Genomic DNA, 24,958 nt, shown 5'->3' on the forward strand with positions numbered 1-24,958 from the left:
GCATTCAAACCCAAACGGAAACATGTCTCACTGGTCAAGCGAATGGGTAAGCACGTGCAAGGAGAAGTCTGGCAGGCAGTGGAGCCAGCAGGCTGGAAACCCCTTCAGGTCCCTGCAGCAGATGCAGCTGCCAACAGGGCTTGCTTGTCTGAACTTGAGCAGTGAGCCAGCTGGGCCCTGAGCTGTGCCTCCCACAGGGAGAGGAGTCTGGCTAGGCTATGGCAACGTTTCGGATGGGCCTTTACAGACATGCTGTCATTATTTTGCAGGAGCATCAGGAATACCTCTGGGGAAGGAAAAGCTGGAGACATGCTCTTCTAAAGGCTACCCCAGTTAACTTCATTTGGTTTACCTCCATGACTCGAAATAATAGTCTCTTTATTTTTTAATGAGGTCATAAATGGCATCATGCCATTCCGAGCAAAGGCAATGCTTTCTTTACATTAACTAGCTAGATCATCATTCCTCGAAGTGAAAACCATGACTTTCTGTATTTATTTCTTGTCCCTGTTTATATGTGAAGTAGTATTTGTTTAGTATTAAGGATATGTCTTTTAATCCAGACTAATTCTCTTTGTAAGTATATTGTGACATTATTAGATTTTATGCTGCAGTTTCCTTTATTAGTGCCTCAACCCTGACCAGAATTGTATTATTTCAGCATGGAGATGGTTGTTGATGTATTTATATCGCAGTGCTTATGCTCCTAAATCTAACGTACTGTGGCAGTCACAAGTTTATTTCTCACATGCACTGAACTGGCAGCAATCAAACCACAGAGATGTCAGTAGACCTACTCATTTATTCGGAGGGGGCTGTACAAACAAGTCTGATTTAAGATAACTAATCCAGAAATGTTTCAACTGTCATGTACTGTGTGTACATAATTAATATGGAGTCTCTCGAACTTTGAAACCATGGTCTATGTTACTGATTGCACAAATCATCTGGGATGCTGCTGGAATAAAATGAAGGTTTTTCTTATGGTAAAAGAAAAATGATGACACTGGAAGTGTGATGCTCAGCAATAGGGCACTGACCTGTCCTACTCAAGCTAACAAGTAGCTCAATTTGTTTGCAGATTACAAGAATATTGCCTTCTGTACAGAGACTAAAGAAGGTCAAACCACTCAGTGAGCAAATTGTTTCTGCATATCAAATGATACACTGGAGTAATGGTTATTGTGGCTTCCAGAATCCAGTCTATGGCAAAGCTCTGCAGTGTATTTTTTGGTAGACACCCATTGCCCACTGTCCCAATTGACCCTGAGATTTTTTGGCCCTGCCTGGGTGAGGTAGACAGCTTCCCAGCTTGCAGTGTATCTGGAAGGTTGTGTACTTATGGTTGGACTCAATGATTTTAAGGTTTTTCCCAATCTAAATGATTCTATGCTTCTATGTGCTGCACAGAGACTGCCTCATGTTGCTCTCCCTGCTAAGTCATGCAGAGCAGTCATTTCCCAGGAGCCAAACAAGCTCTTTTCCCAATGCATGTGCTTCCAAGAGCAGTGGTATTAACCTTCTTCAGAAGTGGTCAGTGCATAACTTGTTGAGAGATGTCTATACATTTCTACAGCATGCCCAGTTACTCAGTGCAACACACAGTGCATGTTTGGGTGTGCATTTGAGGAGCTGTACCTGAGTCACACTGTCCTGTGGACAGCATCTTCCATCATAGTCACATAACTGTTGTGTGTGGAGAGATGTCAGTTCTTCCAGCTTTTTCCTGGCTGAGAGTCAAGGCCACTTTGGAAGGATGGCAGTTGACAGGAACATTCTCCTGTTTGGCTCATTAAATCAACATTATAGGTAGCCAAACTTACAAAACATGGGAAGTTCCTTTGGCACAATGATCAAAATATGAGGTTTTTGTTTTTCCGATCCAAAGTCCATGTTAGGTTGGCTGGTGTGATGAGCACAAACTTCAAAATATATTTTCCCTCTGATTTCATGCAATCTTTTCTAGGAAGCACAAGATCTTCGTGCCAAGAAGGAAGCACTGAATGGGGTTCAGGAGAAGCATGTCTTTCTGGAAACTGAAATCGAGTCAATCAGAGATGTGGCTGGACGAAGAAGAAGGTGAGCGAGTTAATAGGAAAAATCAATTGCTGTTTGTCTCCTGGTTTGCCATACAACTGTTTTAAATCTGTCTCCAAGTAGTCACAATCCAGATTTTTTGGGTTTTACAGTAGGCAAAGAAAGGTCTCTGCACCGGCCCTCTAATTAGTCTCAGAAAAAGAAAGGAATATCAGGTTTGTAAAGGCATCAATGGAAGATTATTATGTAGAATTATTCTTCCATTATTGTAATGTTGTGCTAGACACAATTTTACCTCCCACGTTCCAAGCAGTTCTTCCTTTCTGGAGAGGCCCATTATTACCCCGTCTGATCTCCTAGAGCAGAGCATATTGTTCACATGCTGTTCACTCTTTTGTCCGTATTTATTTCAGAAGTACCCATGAGCCTACATGGTAAAGCTTTCATTGGATCCCCAGTTTTCTCAAGCTTCCAACTTGCTCAAGTCCAGCAATTTTAATTCCAGTACTATGTGTACTCTAAGTCTTTGCCAAAATCTATTTCCCTTCCCCTCTCAGATAAACAGGTTTTGTTTCCTAGAACCTTTGTTAATACCCGTTGCCTCTGGGGGAAGTAGTTTTGTAAAGCCTAGAAAGGATCCAACCTGCTCTTAGCTTCTTCCCTGTATTTTTCCAAACCAAATTCCAGTCCCCTGCATGCTGAATTACCAGGAACCCTTTGGGAGGCACAGAGACTCACCAAAGGCAAAACAACCTATGTAGACTTGCCAGCCCAGCCTCACCCCATCTGTCTCTGAGACACTGAACTCAAGGAGCCCTTTACCTCTCCAAGAAGACTCAGAGTGGGAGCCATCACCTGGCACTGCTGAAGCTCATACCCAGCTTCCTAACCTAGGCCTTCTCACCTTATTTTGTTCCTTGCACATAAATGTTAAAGGCAACTGCTTCCTTCTCTTAGAGAAAAGCAAGACAGCCACAGGTACCTGCTGGGAGGGCTGTGCCTGAAAAAGGCAGAGGAAGAACAGTTGTGAGGGAAATGTGTGAAATGACCACGGCAGTTTTCATTCTGCTTTCTCTATCCACTTAACAAGAGCTGTTTGCTCAGGTTCCACCTAGCAGTCAGTAGCTGAATTGTGTTGCAAGTTCCTGGAGTAGGCATGAATTTCACTCATGCAATTCTCCTCATGCTATTCCTGTAGCTTGAAACTGCATACACTTGAAATCTGCAAACCAGAGTGGAAGGATGGGGATTTACTAGCCAGCTGTGGTGTCAAAACCCACAGAATAAAGGTCCTCTTGAAGGAATCAATAACTAAAGGAAAATGTAATTGCTGCATATCTATCAATAAATATAGACCTATTGGATCTCTTTAGATTAGAAAGTCTAAAGGAACAAGAAGCAAATTCTCTAAACCTGGTTCAGTGATCTGGTCCACCTGTCACACATGGTGTGTTTTACACTGACACAACTTGATTTCATGCAGGAGTGTATGACCTGCTGAATCTTGCTGACCATTCCTTTGTTCACAGACATATATAGGTATCTGTGCATAGATGCATAAAGTCATAAAACAGATGTAATGTAGCATAGCATAACATAGTATAATTAACATAAGATATTATAAATATAATTTATGCATTATATAAAGCAAGCCATAAAGTTTATGGTTTTTTGTCTGCTGAAGCCATTGGCTAGCTGATAAACTAGAGACATCCCCAGCCATTTTAATCAACACAGCCTTTCTGGTTGGAAACTGCAGAGATTTATGTGGCAAACAAATCTGAGTGGTTTTAATTGTGATGTTTCATCCCAGTACTATTGCGGTCATTAGCTGCCTCTTTTACTGCAGGGAGACTTCGGTCCACTCCTCTGTTTGATCACAGCCTGTAATGCAAGGATTTGTGCTCTAAGCAGTGACAGGGTGGGGGGAACAATTTAACATCCTCTTGCTCTATCTAGTAGGAAGACCACAACAACTTTATTTGTATTTTAGATTTCATAATGTGTCTTAATGCGTAATGCTTGTGGATGACATCTATTGCCCAAGCAGGGATTCTGTTAGCTACTAGAATCAGGTTGCCAGTCTCTGTGGATGTTTTCTATGAGCTGGCACTCAGCAGAGCCTTGCTCTGGGCTCAGCTGTGCTCTCCCTGACACCTGTATAAACCCACAAGTAATTCCACTAAAGTTATTGAAATTGCTCTGGACTTGTACAACTGTAGCTGGAAGCAGGAGGTAATTAAGTTAATTTTGTAATTCTTTAACACAGAGCAAACCCTCAGCCCTACCCACCCACACAGGCAGAGGCATACGTACATACATGCAGGTGGAGTTCATAAAATAAACAGCCTGACCAAGTGTATCTGCCCAGATGAAAGCCAGATGCTTGGGAAGGAAACTCTTTTCCTGCCAATGTGGCCTTAAAGCCGCCAGCTTGTATAATGTCAGCCTCAACTGTGTTGCCATGATCAAAAATAGTGTTCTTGGGAATATTTACAAGGATGAATACACACACATTTCTTCTTCCTTGGAGGCTTTCAACAGATGCTGCTAAGCTTTGAGTTTTCTAATTAAAAGAAGTCCTACACATGTCAGTATCAGTTCCTCCTATCAGTTCCTTTAAAAAGTGCATAGTTTAACTTACTTGTCTCTGATAGGTAAATGACTTCAGTTTTCAGTGGCTGCATAGGATTAACAGAGCTGCAGTGGCATAGCCCATCTGAGAGGCAATTCAAAGGACTGATGCCTTGAGTGGGACAGAGAAATTATGCTTTGGAGAACAGTAACTCTTGCTAGGGCACCACATTGTCCTCACACGACATGCAACTTGCAACCTTTTTAGCCTGTTGGAAGAGCCCCCACGTCCTGTCTCATGAGGCAAGGCTGAACCTTCCCTAAACCTCTCTTGCTGTCCTGATTCTGCAGCAGCAGCTTGGTGCCACAGTAAGGAATTCCACAGGGTTCCCTGAATGACATAAAATGAGCCATGTAATTATTTAAATTCAAGAGAAGGACAAAGACTTTCTTTTGAAGGACTCAATGTGAGGAACTCAGAAATTCCTGGGAGATGGTAGTGGAAGATATTTGCAAACACAGAGGCCCTGTACGGTGTCTGGTCATCCTTCTAAGGGAGCAGTCCACATAGTTGGCATCTAGAAGCATGTCGTGGTTAAGAAAACCACAGACAAATCCAAATCCCTCTCTGTGCTCCCAGAAGGATGGCTATAAGCCAGCTCTGGTCCAAAACCTAATAAGTGATTATATTAGTTAGGATGGGTGCTGTGCTGACTTGGCAAGGTAGCTTCCAGATGGTAACTGGCTTAAGTTCATTTGGCTCAGGAAGAAGACACAACTTGCTCAACTCTTGTCTGCTCGTGCCCATGTTGGCGCACAGAAGAGAATAAGAGTTACAGATTTCAGCCAAAAGCTGCCACAACCTGTCTACAAGAACACAAAGATCTCATCACAGATATGGACCTGCTCAGATGGAAGGATGTGACAAATAGTCAACCCAGCATGAAGGCACATTAGATGGTACAAGCATATTGCTCAGAGCTGAAGATAGGTTTGTTGGCTGTATCACGATGCAGTATTGCTTAGTTAGGACTGTGTCCACTTTAAAATGAGGAAGAGGTGGAGAAATCGTTCTCCACGTTAACAGTGATCTGACTTGTCCCTGTATAAGATCCTGTTCTCTCTTTCTTATTTAGTAGACAAAGAGACCAATGTATGCTTTGGTTTTAAAGATTGTTTACTTGACAAATTACTGAAGGGTCATTTCTTTCATACAGCACAGACATGATGTCCTGCTGGTCTCAGCTATCAGTTGCAGGCTCCTCCGCTCCAAGCTCCATACTAGATGAGTCACCGAATTCTTCAGTCATGAACTTGGTGGGTTTACCTATTCCTCCATCTGACAGAAGGACCACAGAAATACCCAGTCTGGCACAGTCTTCTGGCCTAACTCAGGCTTTGCAAAGGAGCTCCATAGGTAAGCTTCTGGAGACTCAATTGATTTGTATTTAGGACAGAAACCAGAGTCTTTTATTTGTCCATGTGCACACAGTGTAAAAATAAAACCATATAACTTGAGAGGAGGCTTTGCTCTCCAATATAGCTAAATATGACATTTTGGCCCCGTGTCCCCATAGATTCTTAAATTCTCTTTAGTTACTTCAACACAGACCAGAGTAATGATGCCAATTGTACCAGGGGATTGCTCAACATCCTGCAAAGAGGGGGTGCAGCACACCTCTTGAAACGCAGTTATGACTAGAGTTTCTTGTCAGTGGGCAATTCTGATATTTCAGCATTTGTTTTAGAGCTGCACAACTATAACAATGGAAAGACTGACATTTGGGGGAAAAAAGATATTTCAATAGTGTCTTCAGGGATGAGACCCTATAGATTTTTCTAGAAGTAAACGGTCAGACATGAGAGATACAGTTGATACTGTTCTTGAAGAAAAGGTTGGTATGTCCTTTCCTCCTTCCCATTTATTAACCATCAGAGAGCCCAGATGAAGCCAGGGTAGGGGTATGGGGAAGCAGAAAGAAGGGGAAAAGTCATTCTAAATTAGGCTTCATTAATTCAGCTGCTGGGGGAACAGCATGTTTGGAAAGGTCAAGGTGTTTCTTTTGACCTAAACAAAATGCTTGGACATTCTTCAGTTGAAATGTTTCATTTCTGCCTATTGAACCAAACCAAAACACTTAGCTTTGGTGAAGCACTGTGATGGGGGTCTTTGGAGGGAGCAGCTGCAGCTTATTCTAGCAGCACTTGTCTGCCCAGGGGTGGGAAAGGGGGTTTTGCCAATGTTGATCACTCCAGTGTATTGATGAATGAAGATGAATTTCACCCCACATATTAGAAAACAATGAAAGACCCCAGTCTGTCTGCTATCCAAAAGGAGTGTATTCCTCCTGCTATGAACAGCCCTCTGAAGGGAAAAAAGGTTATGAAAGTGTTTTAATGGCCTAGTCTTCAAAGGAAAAGGGGCTGATGTGACCTCCCACAGAGAAGTGTGTGCGTGCACATGTGTGTGCGTGCTCACATTTGTTTGTGTCTGTCCTCCCAGTGGTGTCTTTAGTTAATGATCCATTTCAAGCAAATCAGGGCATGTTTATACATGTGATGCAAGGTAGATATGTGGAAAGCAGTGGGCCTGTTCCAACCTTCGGAGTGTGAGCTTGCCACTAACCTCAAGTCCTTCCCTCAGATTCCTGTATGTTTACCAGTGAACAATGAAGCATGTTAGAGAGCAAGATTTGCTGTCAGATCCCTTTTCCCCTCTACACTGTTGCCTGGAAGTTAATCCAGCCCCCTAAGTGGAAAACCATGATTAAAATCATTGCACTAATTTGGGTAGGGTGAGTTTGAACTAAGAGCCTCCTCTCCCTTAAGAAAGCTTCCTAAGCACTCCACTATGAATGTTAGGGTACAGATGTCCTTTGCTGTGGCACAAAACCAAAGAAAACAGCACCAAAAAGAAAACCCAAACAAGGAGAGCCTACAGGACAGAGATGGTGCCCCAGGATGAACTACTTATGGCAGCTTAATGGCTGATGGAGATGAGGTTTCCTGGAGTTCGAGATGCCATAGGAGAGGAGAATTTGTCTGCCCAACAGATGCTTTCCTGGAGGCTTCCCCCACAGCATTTTCCCCTGCTGAGTGTTTGTGGAGCACTACCACAGTTTAGACAGTAGTTTCCAAAGGAACATAAGGAAATTAGTCATTTGATCCCACAGAACTTCAACAGTGTCAGGGCCCCTCCTAGAGGCTCCCCTAAAAGTCCTCTTTAAGAATGCGAGATCCTAGCAACAGCAAAAGCAACTGCCGGTCTGATCTCAGAACAGACTGGCTTGTTGACACATCAGTGAAAAGCAGCTTCAACACAGTCTGCTCACCCTGCGGCTGCCAGTTTGGCTGTCGCTCCGGGTGTTTGATCTACCAAAGGCTCCAGCCCAGAAAAACAAAGCCTAATGTTTCTAGTTCGTGGCTTAGGGAGTTCATTGCCCCTCGTGCTCTTTGCCTGCTACCAAAAGCCCAGATGCCATTCTTCAGTATTTCCTAGTCTGGTTCTTCCTCAATCAAAGTCACACTTAGGCTGTAGACCTTTCCCTTTAGACTGCTTGTGCTGTAGCGTTTCACCTTCTTATTACCCTTGTGCTATTACATTTTTCTGCCACTAACTGCTAGTTTTATGCAGGCAAGTGAACAAGCAGCATTGTCCAAGGGTTGGAGTAGTGCTTCCCTAGGAATCCCAAGGGAAGGGATTACAAATGGCACTGGAGAGTGTCAGATGCTGTGCCATCGCCATGCCATGATGCAATGCACAGGGAGAAGAGACTACAGAATTTCTAGCGTTTTTTGGTAATTAAAAAGTCCTCATATGAAGAAATGTAACACTGTAGACAACACTCCCAGGGATCTGGTGAGGCTTATCTGCATTGCAGTAATGCTGTCTGACCCAGACACTCACGCAAGCGAAGCTCTGCTATATCTTTTCAGAGCCAATATGAGCTGAGGGATGCATCTTCCCCCAAGATTAGGGCTGTCCCACCAGGTCTGGTTAGAGATAGATTTTCTGGTGGAGTGAGTCTTGTATAAGACGCAACATAAAGTACTGAAGGAACCTCGAATGTATAGTCTGGGAAACAGGCACTGAAAAGGGTTTAGTTCGGTGTAGAGCCTTTGATGTGAGAGTTAAGTTCCCCACCTCTGGTTCTACCTGCCTTTGCCAGAATGGGAAGTCCTGGCAAGGTCCCTCTTGAACACTTATATTTGAAAAAAGGAACAAAAAGATGATCAGGGAATGTTATCACTTTCATTTTGTAATTGGAAGGGAGCCTTAATATATTCATTATCCCCTCACAGCTGATGCTATGCTCTCTAACAGGACTGAAATTGCAGGATGACAATTACACCACTGATGGCATAATTTATTGTTTTTTTCGGTACCCAAGGTAATTCCAATGAGGTAATAAATCTACATGTCAGTAAGAAAATGCTCAGTTTACCAGCTGTGCTCTGTTTTATAGCCATAGATTTAACACTTTGAGAGGAGTGTTTGCTAAGCATTGCTGCAATCAGAGGCAAAAGAGGAAGTAAAATGTTCATTTTTGTTACCACAAAAAGGAAAAAAAGAAAAGATTTGTTTCTCATAATTTGTCTGTTAATATTGCATAACTCAGTGTCATTGTCTTTTGCTTGCTCATCAGCTCAGCCCAAACACGGTACTGAAATACCAAGCTGGAACTCTGCTTCATCAAGAAACCTTAGTGTTTTCGTGACAGTGCCAGGACAGAGGAGCTCCATCCCTTTGTTTACTGACTCAAGGAAGATTGCCCAGAGCCTTAGAAGCATGCAGAATCCTAGGAGACGTTCTGCTCATGAGGAGTACCAAGAGTTTGCATCCAGGTACAGGCACTGTGAGTTGCTGCTCACCTTCAGGTTGTAGGGAAGAGATGGTGTTTGCTGCAATGCCTCCTGTATAGGAGCTATGAAGCACAGGCAAACCCTTGATAAGAGACTGAGTTATTGTTTATATTGTTTATATGTTGCTTATATATTGGAGAACATCAAAGGCTTTGAAATGTAAGGATCTGTCTCACTTCTTTAGGGACAACTGGCCCTAAATTGGACTTCACTCTCAGAAAGGCTTAATTACCCTTCTTTTACCAGGTCCCTTTCAATGTCCATGAATACAAATTCAAAGACCTCTCCTTAGTGAAGGTAGTCAATAAAAAGAGCAGAAACACAGTACCCCATGGCTGGTTTGGCCTTGTCTTTAACTGGTCCTGCCTAACTTTGAATCCAAGAATAGAACTGATACTCCAGAGGACTTCAGAGGGTACTACTATGTGGGCTGCATGAAGCTATCAAAGGCAGTGACAGGCAACTAAAGCAGTAACTGGGCTGCATGTGGTTTATATCCACCTAGAAACGCCACTAAAAAGTAAAATATTGTCTCCTAGAGAAGCTAATTGTCCCCCAAAGACATTTGCCATCTTTCGTTTAGCTTCGTGTATACTAATGGTGGGAATGCCCTATCAAAACAGATCTTCAGCTGGTTTCTGTTATCTTGAATCTGTCTTCTTCAGAGAAATGGCAATGGCTGACAACTCCAGTTTTATGGCTAACCCCTACGTGGACACTGTCTGCTACAGACTGTTTCCCACTGTGTTGTTCAGTGGATAGGCTTCCATATACTTATTGCCAAGGTTGTTTTTACAATACTCAACCTACGTTTCTCCTTTTACAGTGATATTTAATTGGTGATAGCTCAGTCACACAAAGCCTTTTCCTTTTGGGGATTTTCCACCCACTACATGCTATGCCAATTCTGGTATCACATGTCCCTGCGATTATCTTTTGAAGACAATCATTTTAGCTCTTTTGCTTTTTTTCCCCCATAAATTAGTCCCTGGATCATTCATCATTTTCGTACCTCTTTATAGTTCCTTGTTAATTATCAGTATTTTTCTGGTAATGAAATGTCCTAAAATGAAGCTGGTACATTTTATTCTGGTTTTGTGCCAGCCTAAACCTAGAATTTCTAGCAGAGTAATACTTAAAACATCATGGATGAGGTCATATATTTGGTGCCTCAAGCGAAGATATAATGAGTTGATAACTCTGTGTTCATAGACTCATAGATTAGATAGGTTTGGAAGATCATCTAGATCATCTAGTTCCAACCCCCCTGCCATGAGCAGGGACACCTCACACTAAACCATGGCACCCAAGGCTCTGTCCAACCTGGCCTTGAGCACTGCCAGGGATGGAGCATTTATCACTTCTTTGGGCAACCCATTCCAGTGCCTCACCACCCTAACAGTAAAGTATTTCTTCCTTATATCCAATCTAAACCTCTGCTGTTTAACTCTAAACCCATTACCCCTTGTCCTGTTACAGTCCCTGATGAAAAACCCCTCCCCAGCATCCCTGTAGGCCCCCTTCAGATACTGGAAGGCTGCTATGAGGTCTCCATGCAGCCTTCTCTTCTCCAGGCTGAACAGCCCCAACTTTCTCAGCCTGTCTTCATATGGGAGGTGCTCCAGTCCCTGACCATCCTCATGGCCTCCTCTGGACTTGTCCCTTGTCCTTCTTATGTTGAGGACACCAGACCTGCACATAGTACTCCAAGTGGGGTCTCAAGAGAGCAGAATAGAGGGACAAGATCACCTCCTGAGTAGAGGGGCAGGATCACCTCCTTTGACCTGCTGGTCACGCTCCTTTTGATGCAGCCCAGGATACATTTGGCTTCCTGGGCTGTGAGCACACACTGAAGCTGGCTCATGTTCAGTTTCTCATCAACCAACACCTCCAAGTCCTTCTCTGCAGGGCTGCTCTGAATCTCTTCTCTGCCCAACCTGTAGCTGTGTCTGGTGTTGCCCTAACACAGGTGCAGGACCTTGTAATATGCATATGTGTAATATGTTGCCTGTGTTAGAAGTAGAACAACTCTATTTCCTTGCATTTACTTCTAGGATAAATTTTATTATAGTCAGTGAAGCCTGGTCACACCAGACACTGGTGCTTGTGAACATCAGAATCAGGATTTTTCCATCTTTCCCTTTCTGCAGTTGCACAAAGGCAATCTCCCACTCTGTGTTCCCTACTCCAAAAGGACAGTGCCTTAAAATTGTAACAGCCTTTTTTGTTCTGTCAAATTGGAAATGCATCATTGGCTTCCTCCTAGCCTTCTTTCAGCATTATTGCTCTCCATACTTTTCCCTCCAGTGAATGCTATTTCTCCCCTGATGAATTAGTGTGCTGTTTTCCAAGAGCTGCATCTCAGTTATTTCCTTCCTGTATTTCTAAGCTCTCCAGGGCTATTTGTACTGTTTCTCTGGAACTCAGTTGTGTTCCCCTACCCTCTTCTCTCAACTTGATGTTATCTACATATTTTATTAACCAGCTGTTTTATTCCCCCTTGCACAAGTGGAAATGCTTTGTTGAAACGACAGCTACTCTTTGTCCCTGTAGGAAACATATGAGATGCAACCCCCTTGTCTATTATTATTCCTTGTTTGCAGTCCTTCAGACAGTTCCTGTGACAGTATTTATGTCTAAGCCAATGGGAGGTAATACTCTGAGAGGCACTTTACCAAGTGCTTTCCTGACTTCCAGTTCTTTGGTGCCTGCTGGTCTCCCTGCTCTCATTCATTTTGTAATTCTTTCAACTTTATATGCACTTTTCTCATGGACTTAGTCTTTGTAAACCCATGGTGCTCCTTCCATAGGTTTGCATAAAGAGATCTGTGTAATTCTCAGGACATTACAGGGACAGCCATGAAAAGATACCTTTGAAAGCCAGCATGAAAGCTCCAGTTATGTTCAGAGCTCTAAAGCTGTTTTCAAATAATGAGAGATGCCATACTGTTTGACTGGGCCTGAGGAGAATAACTCTAGATAAATAGTACAAGATAAAAGAGATCACCTTCCCCTTTATGCATTTCCTTGTTTTGTGTGAACTGTTTTCCAGTGGGGATTGAATCACATCTTGTCTCATACAGAAAGTAAAAGAAGTCATTAGCTCTGCTAATTGTTGAAGATAAAGAGTAAGAGGCAATGACAGTTTGCTTTGTGTGTGGTTAAACTTGTTTAATGTATAAATTAAGCAATTGTTTTCATTCTCATTTGATTCATTACTATTATAATATTTCACTGTGCTAGCAAGCTAGCAGGTTGGAGGTTCTTAACTCCACTCAATTCAAATTTAAGCTATACCCTTTCTTGCTATACACATTAAGTAAATAAAACTACATTGTAGTACACAATATCCAATGTTTTAATTTGGTATTGCATTATACAACATCCTGTGAGTGTACACAGTATGAAGATGTAATTTAGTAATACTTCTATAGAGACCTGACAAGCAGTATGGCTGGATCTGATTTGTCATGAGGCCACAACACACAAACTATTAGAAATATGTGGGTTTGGCCAACTAGGATATTTTGTTTTTCTTGTTTACAATTGAACTTAATTTGCATCCATTTGCTTTTGAGAATATGTGAAAATACTTAAAGCACCTTGAGGGTTCTATGTTTAATTATATTGTTAACTAATGTCATGCTGAGAAATGGCTGGGATTTAAGCCATCAGACTTTTCAGAAGCATTGGGACTCACTGCATTAGGATTTTCAGGTATCAGCTGTGAGCTAGGAGGGTGATAGCACTGTAAGATGTGTCCTAGCACTGTAAGATGTGTCCTGCACTGATGCATAGAGACAGTTGTGGTGTCTGGTCAATGAGAATGTTCCCTGAACCTTTCCCTGACTTTCTCATCTGAGCAGTGTTAAATCTGCTGTATTTTTAGGGTGTCTCTTTTGCAGAAAACATGAAAAATAGAAACCGATACTTGATATTTTGTGCATGGCTATTGAAAATCATCAGTATCTATTCTGTACTAAGTGCATATGCTACATACTAAGGGTGAATGAAGTTAAAGCAGTGATCTGTAAAGCACTTGGGATCCCAGCTGAACCTTGGCATTTCAGGCCTACAGTTGTGTACAGCTATTATGCATGCAGCATTTCATAGCCTTTCAGAAAGAGTGAGCTGAGCCTTCTCCCAGGGCTTTTCCTGCCCTGTCCTTCCAGTACAGTTAAATATGTTGGCATACAAATAAACAGATTTGTACTTCTGCAGATAAACCTTTCCCAACACAATTGTAGTATCAACCTGTGACTTTCTTGAAGATTTAGGAGCTTAGAAAGGCTTGAATTTATGGTGTGTTTTACAGTTCAAATGCCTTGTTGCTCAAGCTCAAAGAGGAGCAAGCTCAAATAGCATTCTAATAGCAGGTCGTAGGTCCTATGGCTGATGCTCCCTATGGTACTGACAGCACTGACATTTTATCCCCTCTGCAGCGTACAGTGCTGTGTATGTTACAGAAAACTTTGGATTCTGTGCCACCAGAGAACATTAGCATGTAGCAGCAGAAACTACAGCATCAACACAATCCAACCTCTCCCACACACTCCTTAGCACTTTAGCTCCTGTCTCACAGGAACTGGTTCACTATTTGAAAGGTAAACTAACTTGCTAAAAAAGCTTCGAAGCCTTCAGTGAACATCTCCTTAGAGAAGATATTCCCTCATTTAAACTCACAAGAATCTGTTGCCATCCAGCAGCTAGCTGCCTATATAAGCTCTTAGAGAAATCCTGCTGGTCTCACTTTGCATACAAGCTCCCTCCCTCTTGTTATGCACAGGGACTAGGAGCTACTAGGTGTGGGACTAGGAGCTACACATACATAGAGAGAAAGTAAAACCCAAATGGGTTTGGGGAAATTAGTTCAAATTGTGCCTATTCATTTGGGATTTTTAAGGTCAAGGGTAGTACGTGCACAGGCTAAGGTCCAAATTCCCAATGAGACATTCACATGGATCATGATGTTCATAAATTCAGAGTCTTGTTTGGCAGAAAAAACTATACCGGAACATAAAGGCACTAGCATACAGGTTTCATTGCAGGGTTCTTTAAAAATAGTTGCTGATAAAACAGGATTTCCAGTTCAAACAAAGAATCTTATCTTTAGTCAGCCTTTAGTTAATTTAGTCCCTCTGAATTTCATCAAATAGCAGTCATATTCCCAGGAATTCCTCTGGCAAAGAAGTCCCCAAAAATGTGGGAGATTATTCAATTATGATTTAAAGACACATACAGCAAAGATGACTGACTGAAGATAGAAGTCTCTGAGGAAAGAGTGTGAGGATGCCTGTGTGAGAGCTTTGCCTTCTCTTAGGAGTAGTGTGAAGAGCATTATGCCTGCTCTTAAGTTTGTGGTGAGTGGAGTCAATGTCCTTGGTTTTGGGTGCAGACCTATCTGCTTTCCTTCCTTTCTTCTTCCACTTCCTTCTCTTTTGCTGTGTGCAGACCCCATGCCCGTATGAAAAACTGACTTAATCAAAGTCTGTTAAGATTTTTAAGTTTTAGATTTGAATGTGTCAACAAAAGAAAGGGGCTCTTGACTTGGAGGCTCTGTTTGGGGTGTATGGGCAGAGAATACATAGTGCTGGTAGTCCTGGACTGAGTCAGGGGACTGGTGGATGGCTTCTCCCAGGAGCAAAAGGGAGATGCCAGAGAGCCACATACCCAGACCAGGATTATCAAGAGCTAACAGTTCTTCCTAGGCTCTTCTAGGTACTGAGAGCTGTCAGCAGAAGGCTGTATTTTAATGCCTGGAAGAAATGCATGATGATGAGCTCACGTCCCATGCCCATCAAAAGTACTGTGCTCGCTGAGCTGGCACAGGAGCATGCCCAATTGATTCAGAAGCATTTGATATTGAAGGATGATCAAACCCATTTATTCTTCCTTATCACTAACAGCTCTTGCCATACTCACCTTTAGGCATGGTTGAACTGACCTTGAGGTTTAACTCTTGCAGCTTTGGATGGGAGGCAGCAGCCAGCATGGCTGGGAGGCAGGGGATTGCACAGGTGCAAGCTGTCAGCTCTGTGCTGCTTGCTTCAGCAGCTTCCAACACCAAATTCCCATGTCCCATCATTTGCTCCTTTACCAGCCCTATGTGTTGTATCAAAAACTCCTGTCAGCCCCATTTTATGTTCCCAAGTTTCCTCAGCTTCAGTAGGTTCAACTGAGGCCTTGTTTAGGGAAAGTTACGCTACCCTTGACCCTCATTATTCGCTCCTTTATCGACCAGAATTCTGCTATTTAAAATGTTACATCATAAAATGGCCATTTAAGACCACTTTAGGAGGTGTCTTTCCTCATCTGCTTTTTCCTGTCCTCCTCCTAGATACATTTTGGCACCCAAACTTTTCTTTCACTTTCCTTGCACAGACAGAGAAAAATGGGAAAGCTGGAAGTTCTTTGCTTTCTATATGGTTAAAAAACCCTCTCCCGTTGACTTAAAGGGCTCTACATCTTTCCAGAGGGTAAAAATATCAGGGATTTCTCTTTGTTGCTGCTGTCATTCTGTTTTTAGAGCCCAGTGGAGTCCTAAGGTACTGCTGGAGCTCCAGGACAGGAGCAATACATGAAGAAAGCATATAGGGTTTGAGTCACAGCATTTGCAAAGCTTCTTCTCATCAGCTGCATGGGTGCAGCAGCTTGCAGAGACTGCCAAAAATACTCAGGTTAAAATAACATCCCCTCAAAGCCCTTTACGCCAGGTTATGTCAGCAGTCCAGCTTAGTGTGGTCCTAAGAGAAGGGAGGAAGGAGAAACATGCCAAACTGTGGCAGACAGATGAAAGCAAGCAGCCAGAAGGGGGTATGGAGTCTGAAGTCAAGGAGCCCCTCAGCCTGGCTGTGCTGTCAAAGCCCCTGTAAGGCACTGCATCTCTGGTGAGCCGTCTCCAGGTCTGTCCTTGCTGATGTGGAGCACAAATAGACCATGATGGAGTGGTAGGAGGGATGCTCTGGAGATCCCAAAGTTTGAGGAAGACAGGGGAGAAGCAGCCAAGTGTTGCGTTCAATATCCATGTTGTCTATGGCCAGGGAGGAGGCAGCTCCCTGCGGCTCTGCTTCCAAATCTATCAGTGCCAGCAGCAGCCTGGAGGCAGCCTGGCTGTCGTGAGCAAGTGTGACTCACTGCTACACCACACAGCTGAATTATTTGGAGTGGGTGGGCAGTATTGTCACATTGTGAATGAGGATTTGGCTATGTTAATGAAGCACATAAGCTGCCTAGGCTGTTGGGTCAACCTTTACTATACACACAGAGATGTATGACTTAAACTTACTAGAACTAGATGAACATGGCAAGGGCAAATGCACTGCGTTCACATAAGACAGACAGGACACTGCACCAGTGCTAAATAATTACATTTATTGCAGCAGATGCTGCACCAAAAGCTGATTCTTAGACTTTGTTCATATCCTGTCTAATAAGACCTATGATGAGTATTACAGTCTGGGACTGAGTGTTTACAAGTGATCACTTGACATACACACCACTTAAGGGAACACTCAAGTGATAAATTTGTTTTCCAGTGCTTAAGGGAGATTGAGTGCTCCCCTGCTCACAAGAAGTCCTCGATCTTACTGCAGGTGCAAACCAGAGCCTGCTTTGCTGTGATTCTGGAACTGGGGAGGGATGAAATCTCAGTCTGGTAGCATGGAGCCTCTCCAAGTTAATAATGAATATCTGTCTCCAGTAAAGAAAAAACAATGAGAGGCAGGAGGAGAAAAACATATTGATAAAGATGCATTCTCTAAACTTTCAAAGAGGGTCAGCTACACAACTTCTACTAATCATACCAGGCTGAACACCCAAGGCAGCCTTAGAGGTTGTAGCCTAAAAAGATTTAGACAAAACCAAATTCAAATGGTATACTGATGACTTTTGCCCCACGAAGAATCTTTTTATTTCTCTTGGAAATGGATGTTACCTACATGTGAAAAAGAAACAGAATATTCTCATTTTCATGCAAATGGATTTGTTTTTATTTTCAGATGAAAGACACTGCATAAAAAGCAGAATGGCAGTGCTGTAAATGTTCTGCCTGTGGTATGTTTACTTACCATTAATTACTGACCTCTAGGCTAGTTGTTATAAGGAAATATATGTATATTTTCAATTAAGCAATGCTTTTATGCTTTCAAATCAACTTCTGTTCTTTCAGTGCTATTGGAAACTTGAAAATTGATGAAGTTGATCAAGGTGGTCGCTTTGTAAAGATCCGGAACCATGCCACTAAGGAAGATGAGAACATTGGGGGTTATCTGTTGAAGCAGGACATCAAAGGTCAACCAGTAGCTGTATTTAGATTTCCCTCCGAGACCAGGATGGAGCCTAACTCCACAGTGACAGTGAGTGTGGGGGCTTTAAGTGTCTTTTCCCAGCTGACAGACTAGGGTACACTCTTAGCCTCATAGTATAGAGTCCAACTTAAGTCTATATTTTCAGAAAGGCTAACACAAATAATGATGAATTCAGAAGTTCCTGGTGTTGATCACCAGTACAAGCCTGGCATGCTCATGACTCATCACATATTTCATGTTGTCCAGCAATGAAAAGATATCCTAGAAAGTCCTTATTTGATACATTACTTTTTCCAGCCACTGTTCCTCTAAAAAGCTCACCCTACTGCCAGAATATTGAATTGTGCCAGTGTTTGCCAATGACGGGTCTGAACCTATCAGAAACCTACAAATAATAGAACCTGAAAGGAAATGAGTTTATGTGTTGCTACTGAAGCAATACAGTTTTGTGTATAGTCTGAGGTACCACTATAGTAGGGCCTGAATTGAAATAAAAAGAAAAGTGATGCTGCTTTCCAGACTGTGCCCACTACTTGAGGACAGCTGTTACCCAGCAGAGAAAGCCATAAACCACTGTTCTGGCAATGGGGCTTTAGTCCTGGCTTTGCCTTGGATGACTTTAGGCAGAATGATGAGACTCTGTGCCTTCGTTTCCTATTCTGTAAAATGAAGATGATGTGCACTCCTTTGATGTTGTGCCAGAACCATACGTTAAAAATTCAGTGCATGGGCTGCTGCTCTTCAGAGATTACTTCCCCTCCAGCTAGTTCAGATGTATCTTTTTGCCTATTTGAATAAGAGTTAGAGAGGTAAGTAGGATCTAAGATGCAAAGAGTCAGATGTCTTCATCATACCCCAGAAAAGCTTTAAATAGATAACAAATATAAGCATCTGGTATCTATGGTAATGAAAAAGGCTTGAACATGTGAACTAAATGTGACCAAGGCTCAGTTGTAGGTTTAGCTGAGGAATGTGCGCTGCTGGCATCTGCATGCAAACTCCAGCAACCTCTGGGATGTAAACACACTCAGAGTGGGCACAGCTGTTGCTGTACTGGGTAAAGATGCAGACTGCTTGGCTGGCTGCAAGATACTTTCTGAAGTGCTCTGATCAGTGCTAAAGTCATTGACAAGGTTGTTCCCATTATAATTAAAGGGTGAACAAGGTAAAAGACAAAGGCAGAAGGTCCACCACAGCTTCTATTTCAGCATACACAAGCAGAAAAAATCTGCCTTTCTGTTAATTTCAAACGGTTGTATTTGTGCTGACAACTCTTGCATCTAAAATTCATGTACAATAGTGTCTGTGTCTGATAGTCAGCCATGGAGGACTTCCAGGCCCCAGCTCCCCATGAGAGCACCAGATGAGGCAGAGTCCATATTCATCACCAAGCTCAGTGCAGGTCAATGTAGCTCTCTGTGAGCCCTCTTACAAGAAAGCTGGAAATGCAAGCTAGCAGTGGCTCTAAAGAGCTACAGTCAATTGTGTCTTCTGATGTATGTGTGAAAAAGCCACAAAATACACCTTAGAAAAGTGCTGTATGGTGAGCACTTTTGGAAGAGAGCATTTTATATATATATTTTTAGATGCTTCTCCTTTAAAATTGAATGATAATTGGTTTGGCTCCCAGGAAATGGTTGAAGCCATTTTCTCACAGATGGCAACTGCTAAATCCTTTAGGAACAGTGTTTGCAAAAGCTTGTTGTGGTCGTCTTATGTAAGAGAAATGTTTTCATAACAGGTCCTTTTGCTACTGTGCTAGTGATAAAGGTCACAGATAATTGTGTTCACTTTATAAAGCACAATGTTGTTAAATCTTTTGTATACAGATAAAAGGACATAAAATTTCTTGTCTCCAGTAGAGACAAGAGGGAATTGAAAATGAACAGAGGGAATCCAAAATCAGAGACTGGAGTTTTAAAGCTGATATCACAGATCTCTCCCAATGCCCCTGGTAATTCATAAAGTAAAAGAAACTGCCTACTTTTAATCTTACTCTCAGCAAGCCAGACCAAAAAGCCCAGGATTTACTAGCACACCTTGAAAAATGTGCCTTTGCTAATCTCTGTTAATCCACAGAAGAGGTACTTGAAAATAATCACTATAACTAAGCTGCAAGTCTTGAAGCACAGTTCTTTCATCTTTGATTTCACAGATCAAATAGTGACCAGTGGTACAGAAATAGAAGAAGGAAAACCTCATGTTTTTACTACCTTCTTATGTTGCATAAATATTCAGGAGCCATTTTATCTTTAACCTAATGGCTGCTTGTTCCTTGCAGGTTTGGGCAGCAGATTCTATGGTGATTCACAGATTTCCCTCAGATCTTCTTTGGAAGGACCTGAAGAGATTTAGGACAAGCCTTGACTGTACTACCGTTCTCTGTGAGCCTAGTGGCCAAGTGAGCAAAGTCACTGCATTTCCTTACCCAGATAGCTGTATCACTGGACCTCTTTCAGAGATTTAGAATCATACTGTTAAAGTCCTTGCAGAATCAAGTGCAAGCAATCCAGACATAGCAAAGCTGTGATCTCTCTATGTTAACCTTGTCTCTGTGGATGTTAATTATTAGGAACTGAAGAACTGAAGAAAAACACTGCTTGTTGAATGAAAGGCTAACGTCCTCACAGCAATTGAAGCAGTGTGAATTGCCAGCACACTGTCCTTTCCCACTGTGTTACAGCCATGAAAGATCCAGCTATGCCCAGGGCTATTCAGCCCATAGCTGCTCATTAGTAATTGTCATCAGCTTGGCAACCGTGTTGAATATCTTTAGGCAAACTCGTGTTGGCTTGGGGATGAGAGAGAGTCCAAGATGATGGTTTTTTACCCTATAGTTATCCAGTGGCAACTGTGGGTTTTGGCCATTTTTATCTAGACAAACTCACACTACTGACAATATGGAAAAGACCTGTGACTTCCATAAACAGTGTAAGATATACAGCTTCCCCAAGGTAGCATAGTTTGCCCCTTACAAACTGCTAAGTGAACGTTGACTTTTGGTGTCACCTTTTCACATTTACACCTCTTCTAGCTCAGTTTGGCTATACTTGCTATTACATCAGTACCGGGGAATCAGAGGCTGAAGGGGAAATTGAGATGTGATTATCTCTGCCAGGATTGCTTCTGACTGTGGCTTACCTTGGTAGTTCTGCGAGCCTTTCAGTAGTGGAGACTCCAGTATGTCCCCAGGCAATCTGCATTAGTGCCTCACTCTCTCTATGCTCAGAAAAGCTTTGCTAGTGCCTAAGCTGAGCTTTTTCTGCCTCAGGTTTAGTCCATTTCTTCTTGTCCTATCCACTGTAGACATGAAGAACAGTTTGCTTTTCCTTCCTTCAGCAGCCTTTAACATACTTGCAGAATTGTCATGTTCTCTTTTCTCTCTTTCTTTGCTTCATTTACTGAATTGGAGCAGTGGAATGTCAAGGCTCTTAGATGAGTCTACCCTAACTATATTTAAAGACTGGAAATGGATCTTACAGACCAATGGAAAAAAACTGGAATTTGGTGGTTGTTATGGGTATTTATCTTTCTAATGGTAAATAACTCTGAAATACATGAGTGCCTACCCTTTCAGTCCTTCTAGGTTGTCCACAACAAACAATTATCTTGATGAAAAGATGTAGAATATAAATAAGGAGTGATATGTTGGTGGGTTTTTTATCAGGCTGTTGCTTGGTATACTTCTCTTTACTGGACCACCATGCAAGAATTGGTGGCGACAGGGGAAAGTGAAGAACCTGAGAACATTGTTATACCAACTTTCTCTACAACAAGAGAGCAATGTGAAAAGGAATCTGCAATAACTGATACAGAGTGGAACGTGGCTGACCCATGGCAAACAAGTAAAAAAAGACCAAGCTTCATCAAAAGGTATCTGATGTTTATTGTGTGTACTGTAATAGCAGCATTGTGCCAGACTGGCTCTGTCAGTGAACAGCTTTAAATGAGTATCTTGGTAAGCAAATCCTGAAAAGCTGGGGAATTTTGAAAATGGGAATTAACCTTCAAACAGGAATCCAGACCAGAGCTCCAGATAGGAATGTATTCATGTCCAAGCAAGACTAAGCAGAACATTAAATTCTTCTTAAAATATGACTTTATTATTATATATTATTCTTTGAGTCCCAAGTGTTTGGCTGGTACCACTTGGAGACCACAACTTGGGAAGCTTTCAGCCAAAAATGTTAATGTTGGAGAACTCTTTTCCTTTGTCTTGAGAAGGATGGGCCTGAACTCAATTTGCTCTCAGGTCATTTCACTCTGAACTGGACTAGGGACTTATAACCATTGCTTCAGAAATGTCTTCTGGCCTTTGTATCAAACTTAAACTCGGCAGTGCTAAGAAAAATTGTATTCATTGCTTTAGCTGCTGCAGTTGAGTTTGGGCACCCAGCTCTCAGACAGGACCCCTGAGCTGAGTCATTCAATGGTTTTAAATGAGGAATGCAATACTGATGGGTTTTTAATAAGTCCCTTCCAGAATACTGGTTCCAGGGGCTTTTAAGCCAGGTTCACAACAGAAAAACATATATTTCAGAAATAAAGGATTGACCAATATGGATATACTTTTCACCAAAAAAAACTGGGTGAACCTTCTTGTGTTTGGGGTAATGGTTCTTCTCTGAATTTCTTCTCCATACTGTGGCTGGAGATGTTCAGAAGATGAAAAGATTCAGTGCAGAGAGTTCAAGACTGGCAAAATTACAACCAAAGGCAACTGGTAAATTATAATGCATATGTCAAGCAATACAGAAGTTGCATTTCCTCTACCTACAGCTAAATGCAGAATGTGTAAAATCTATGTCTGCTGTTTGTTAGATATATCACATAAATGTAACGTATGTGTGCATTAAACATGGTAAACCTAGGCAAAATACAATAATAAATATGCTAATGCAATACAATAAATAATGCAGTAGTAGATAGAATATACTTGGTTTTTATATCCTGTGCACATACATGCATGTGCTAAATGTGTGAAATACAGTAAACTTAACTGAATTTCTGTTTACAGGGAAAAAAAGACCTTTTCATCCCTTTACCCTAATCAGAGTGCCTGGTGCCAAAGCCCAAACACTCCTACACACCCTCACTTTTCCCTGGGTAGACCATTAACCATGGGGAATGATGGCAGCAGCTTGTGCAGGCAGTCCCGGTGTCAGTCATCAAGGCCTGACCCTGTTCCAGGTGAGTTCAACAGCAGATGTGGTATATGCTGTAGCATGCACAGTGGCAACAGGGTAGACTTTCTGACACGAATAGCTTAAGACTTAAATACATGTATGTTACCACCTCTTACTTCTGTAGCAGCAGTTCTCCAAACTTAAATTGTACACGCATTCCAGTAACAAAATGTGCACTTTTATTTATGTGTAAATTATATACATTTATGTCTGCAATAATACATTAAGTATATTGTAAAACATACACATCAATAGAAATTTAAGAGGATAGGATAAAGGGGTTTTTTTAAGTATTTTTAAAGTATTTTGAAATTTAATTCTATTTATTAATATTACAAAAATATTTTCCTCCCTCACCCCAATGGATTGTCTTGCACTGCCCCCGGCAGCTCTATAGAGCTGCATGTGTCAGTAAGCTGTGAGGAAGCTATTGTTACTAATACTGATGGGTAAAGAATCAGTAAGAGACTCTTATATTGTCTGTGAATTGTTAATTAGGCAGTGGTGAGAAAGCCAGTGTGTAATCTGGGTACATCAAATGCAAAAAGCTGTGGACACACTGCAAAGACTTCAGGAGGAGATGACAGGGTGAAAAAGCATCTGAAGAGATTGGTTCAGGGAGACTGAAAAGAGCTAAATTTGTATTAGCCAAGCAAGGGTATTGTCATGCAAAGGGGTTCAACCATCACAGCCAGAGATGAAACAGTCTTAGATCCAGGAAACAGAACTAGAAGGAAAAGGACCAAGTGAAACACAGAAAAGCTTAGGTTGAATATGTAAATAAAAAGGAGCTCTAATGATCTATAGTACAGTCTTCCAGATGTGCTCATTACCTAGTATTTTAAATCCCTGGAAAGGTTTACATGCTCAGTTGCCATTAATTTTGAAGGAACTAGGTATCCAGCTTCTGAAGACAGCTTTGAGACACTCATTCTGTATTTGGTGAACACTTAAAACCAGCCTAGTTAAATTATTTATATACACTAAGGAGGTGACCCTGTAACTGGTGTAGATATGTGACTACACAGCTGTCAGTTTTTCCCCATTTCTAGGAGTTCCAGCCTAGGGAAAGCCTTTCAGCTTGACCCAGGAAAGCATTAATGCACCTGCTTAGATTTACACACCTAAATAGTAATCCTACAACCAGAGAGAGCAGTCAGGAAGGTCCTTTTCAGCTGTTAAATCCAGACAAAGCAGATTAAAACCTGGTGAAGCCAGTTGTAATAAAAATAAACCTCATGTCATGGTTTATTTCCTGCTCTGTCTTAATCACAGGTAGCATCAGCTACCAGGTGTCTATTATGTATAATCTTGGTTTGTCTCATTTACTAAAACTTAGTTTGTCTTATTCTGTGTTGCTCTGGTATTCTGCAGAGCTGGGCTCCCATATCCATTCTACCATCTTCCTGGACAGGGAAAAGCTTGGGACAGAAGGGGAATCAGCACTTGCCACCTGAGGATGCTGGTGGCATCAGAAGTTGGGTTAGGGTTAGGGTTAGGGTTTGCTGCAGACAAATAGGAACAAGTCTATAGAGCACACCCCTTGATGCTGCAAACCTGGTATCCACCCTTACATATTTCAAGGGTGATTTACTTTGTCCCAGCTCTAGACAGATCCAACAGGCACCTACTTCTGCATGGTGTAGGTATGAAACTTCCTAGGCTGCTGTGTAGCCCACTCAAGCTCACCACTGGACTGCACAAGGTGGTTTCTGTCTGAATACCTGTTTAATAGCTAGAGTTCTTGAGAAATGTCTCCAGAGGACATCTTCTGGCTCAGATTCATTCAAGAGGAAGCCAGCTTATGCACTTGATAGTGGTCTGTGATGTGAACTTGAGCACAGCCAGTGAGGGAAGTGGCATCTCCACTCCACACGTATGCTCCTTTTTGGACCCAAAGTGCTATGGACACATGCAGGACATCTCTCATGGCTCTTCCCAAGCCAAAGGGAGTTTGCTGCTATGATATGTGTGACCTGCACGCAGTCCTCT

The 24,958-nt window shown here is 42.1% G+C and overlaps 1 protein-coding gene across 1 annotated transcript; it reads left to right on the top strand.

Moving 5' to 3' along the window:
- Positions 1 to 22: 22 nt before the first annotated feature.
- On the top strand, positions 23 to 24,423 carry LMNTD1 (lamin tail domain containing 1). The gene is made up of 7 exons (XM_034063335.1): positions 23 to 46; positions 1,967 to 2,079; positions 17,642 to 17,828; positions 20,062 to 20,181; positions 21,448 to 21,653; positions 22,798 to 22,970; positions 24,341 to 24,423. Exons 1-7 carry the CDS (start codon positions 23 to 25, stop codon positions 24,421 to 24,423), a joined length of 906 nt encoding a protein of 301 aa, XP_033919226.1.
- Positions 24,424 to 24,958: the final 535 nt, after the last annotated feature.

Source organism: Melopsittacus undulatus, chromosome 5, assembly GCF_012275295.1.
Source record: "Melopsittacus undulatus isolate bMelUnd1 chromosome 5, bMelUnd1.mat.Z, whole genome shotgun sequence".
Classification (NCBI taxonomy): Eukaryota; Metazoa; Chordata; class Aves; order Psittaciformes; family Psittaculidae; genus Melopsittacus; species Melopsittacus undulatus.

Coding starts and splice junctions, on each gene's coding strand:
- LMNTD1 (XM_034063335.1), top strand. CDS start 23: ATGTCTCACTGGTCAAGCGAATGG. Junction 20,182..21,447: donor TCTGTGAGCCTAGTGGCCAA/GTGAGCAAAGTC, acceptor GTTTTTTATCAG/GCTGTTGCTTGGTATACTTC. Junction 21,654..22,797: donor AGACCAAGCTTCATCAAAAG/GTATCTGATGTT, acceptor TTCTGTTTACAG/GGAAAAAAAGACCTTTTCAT.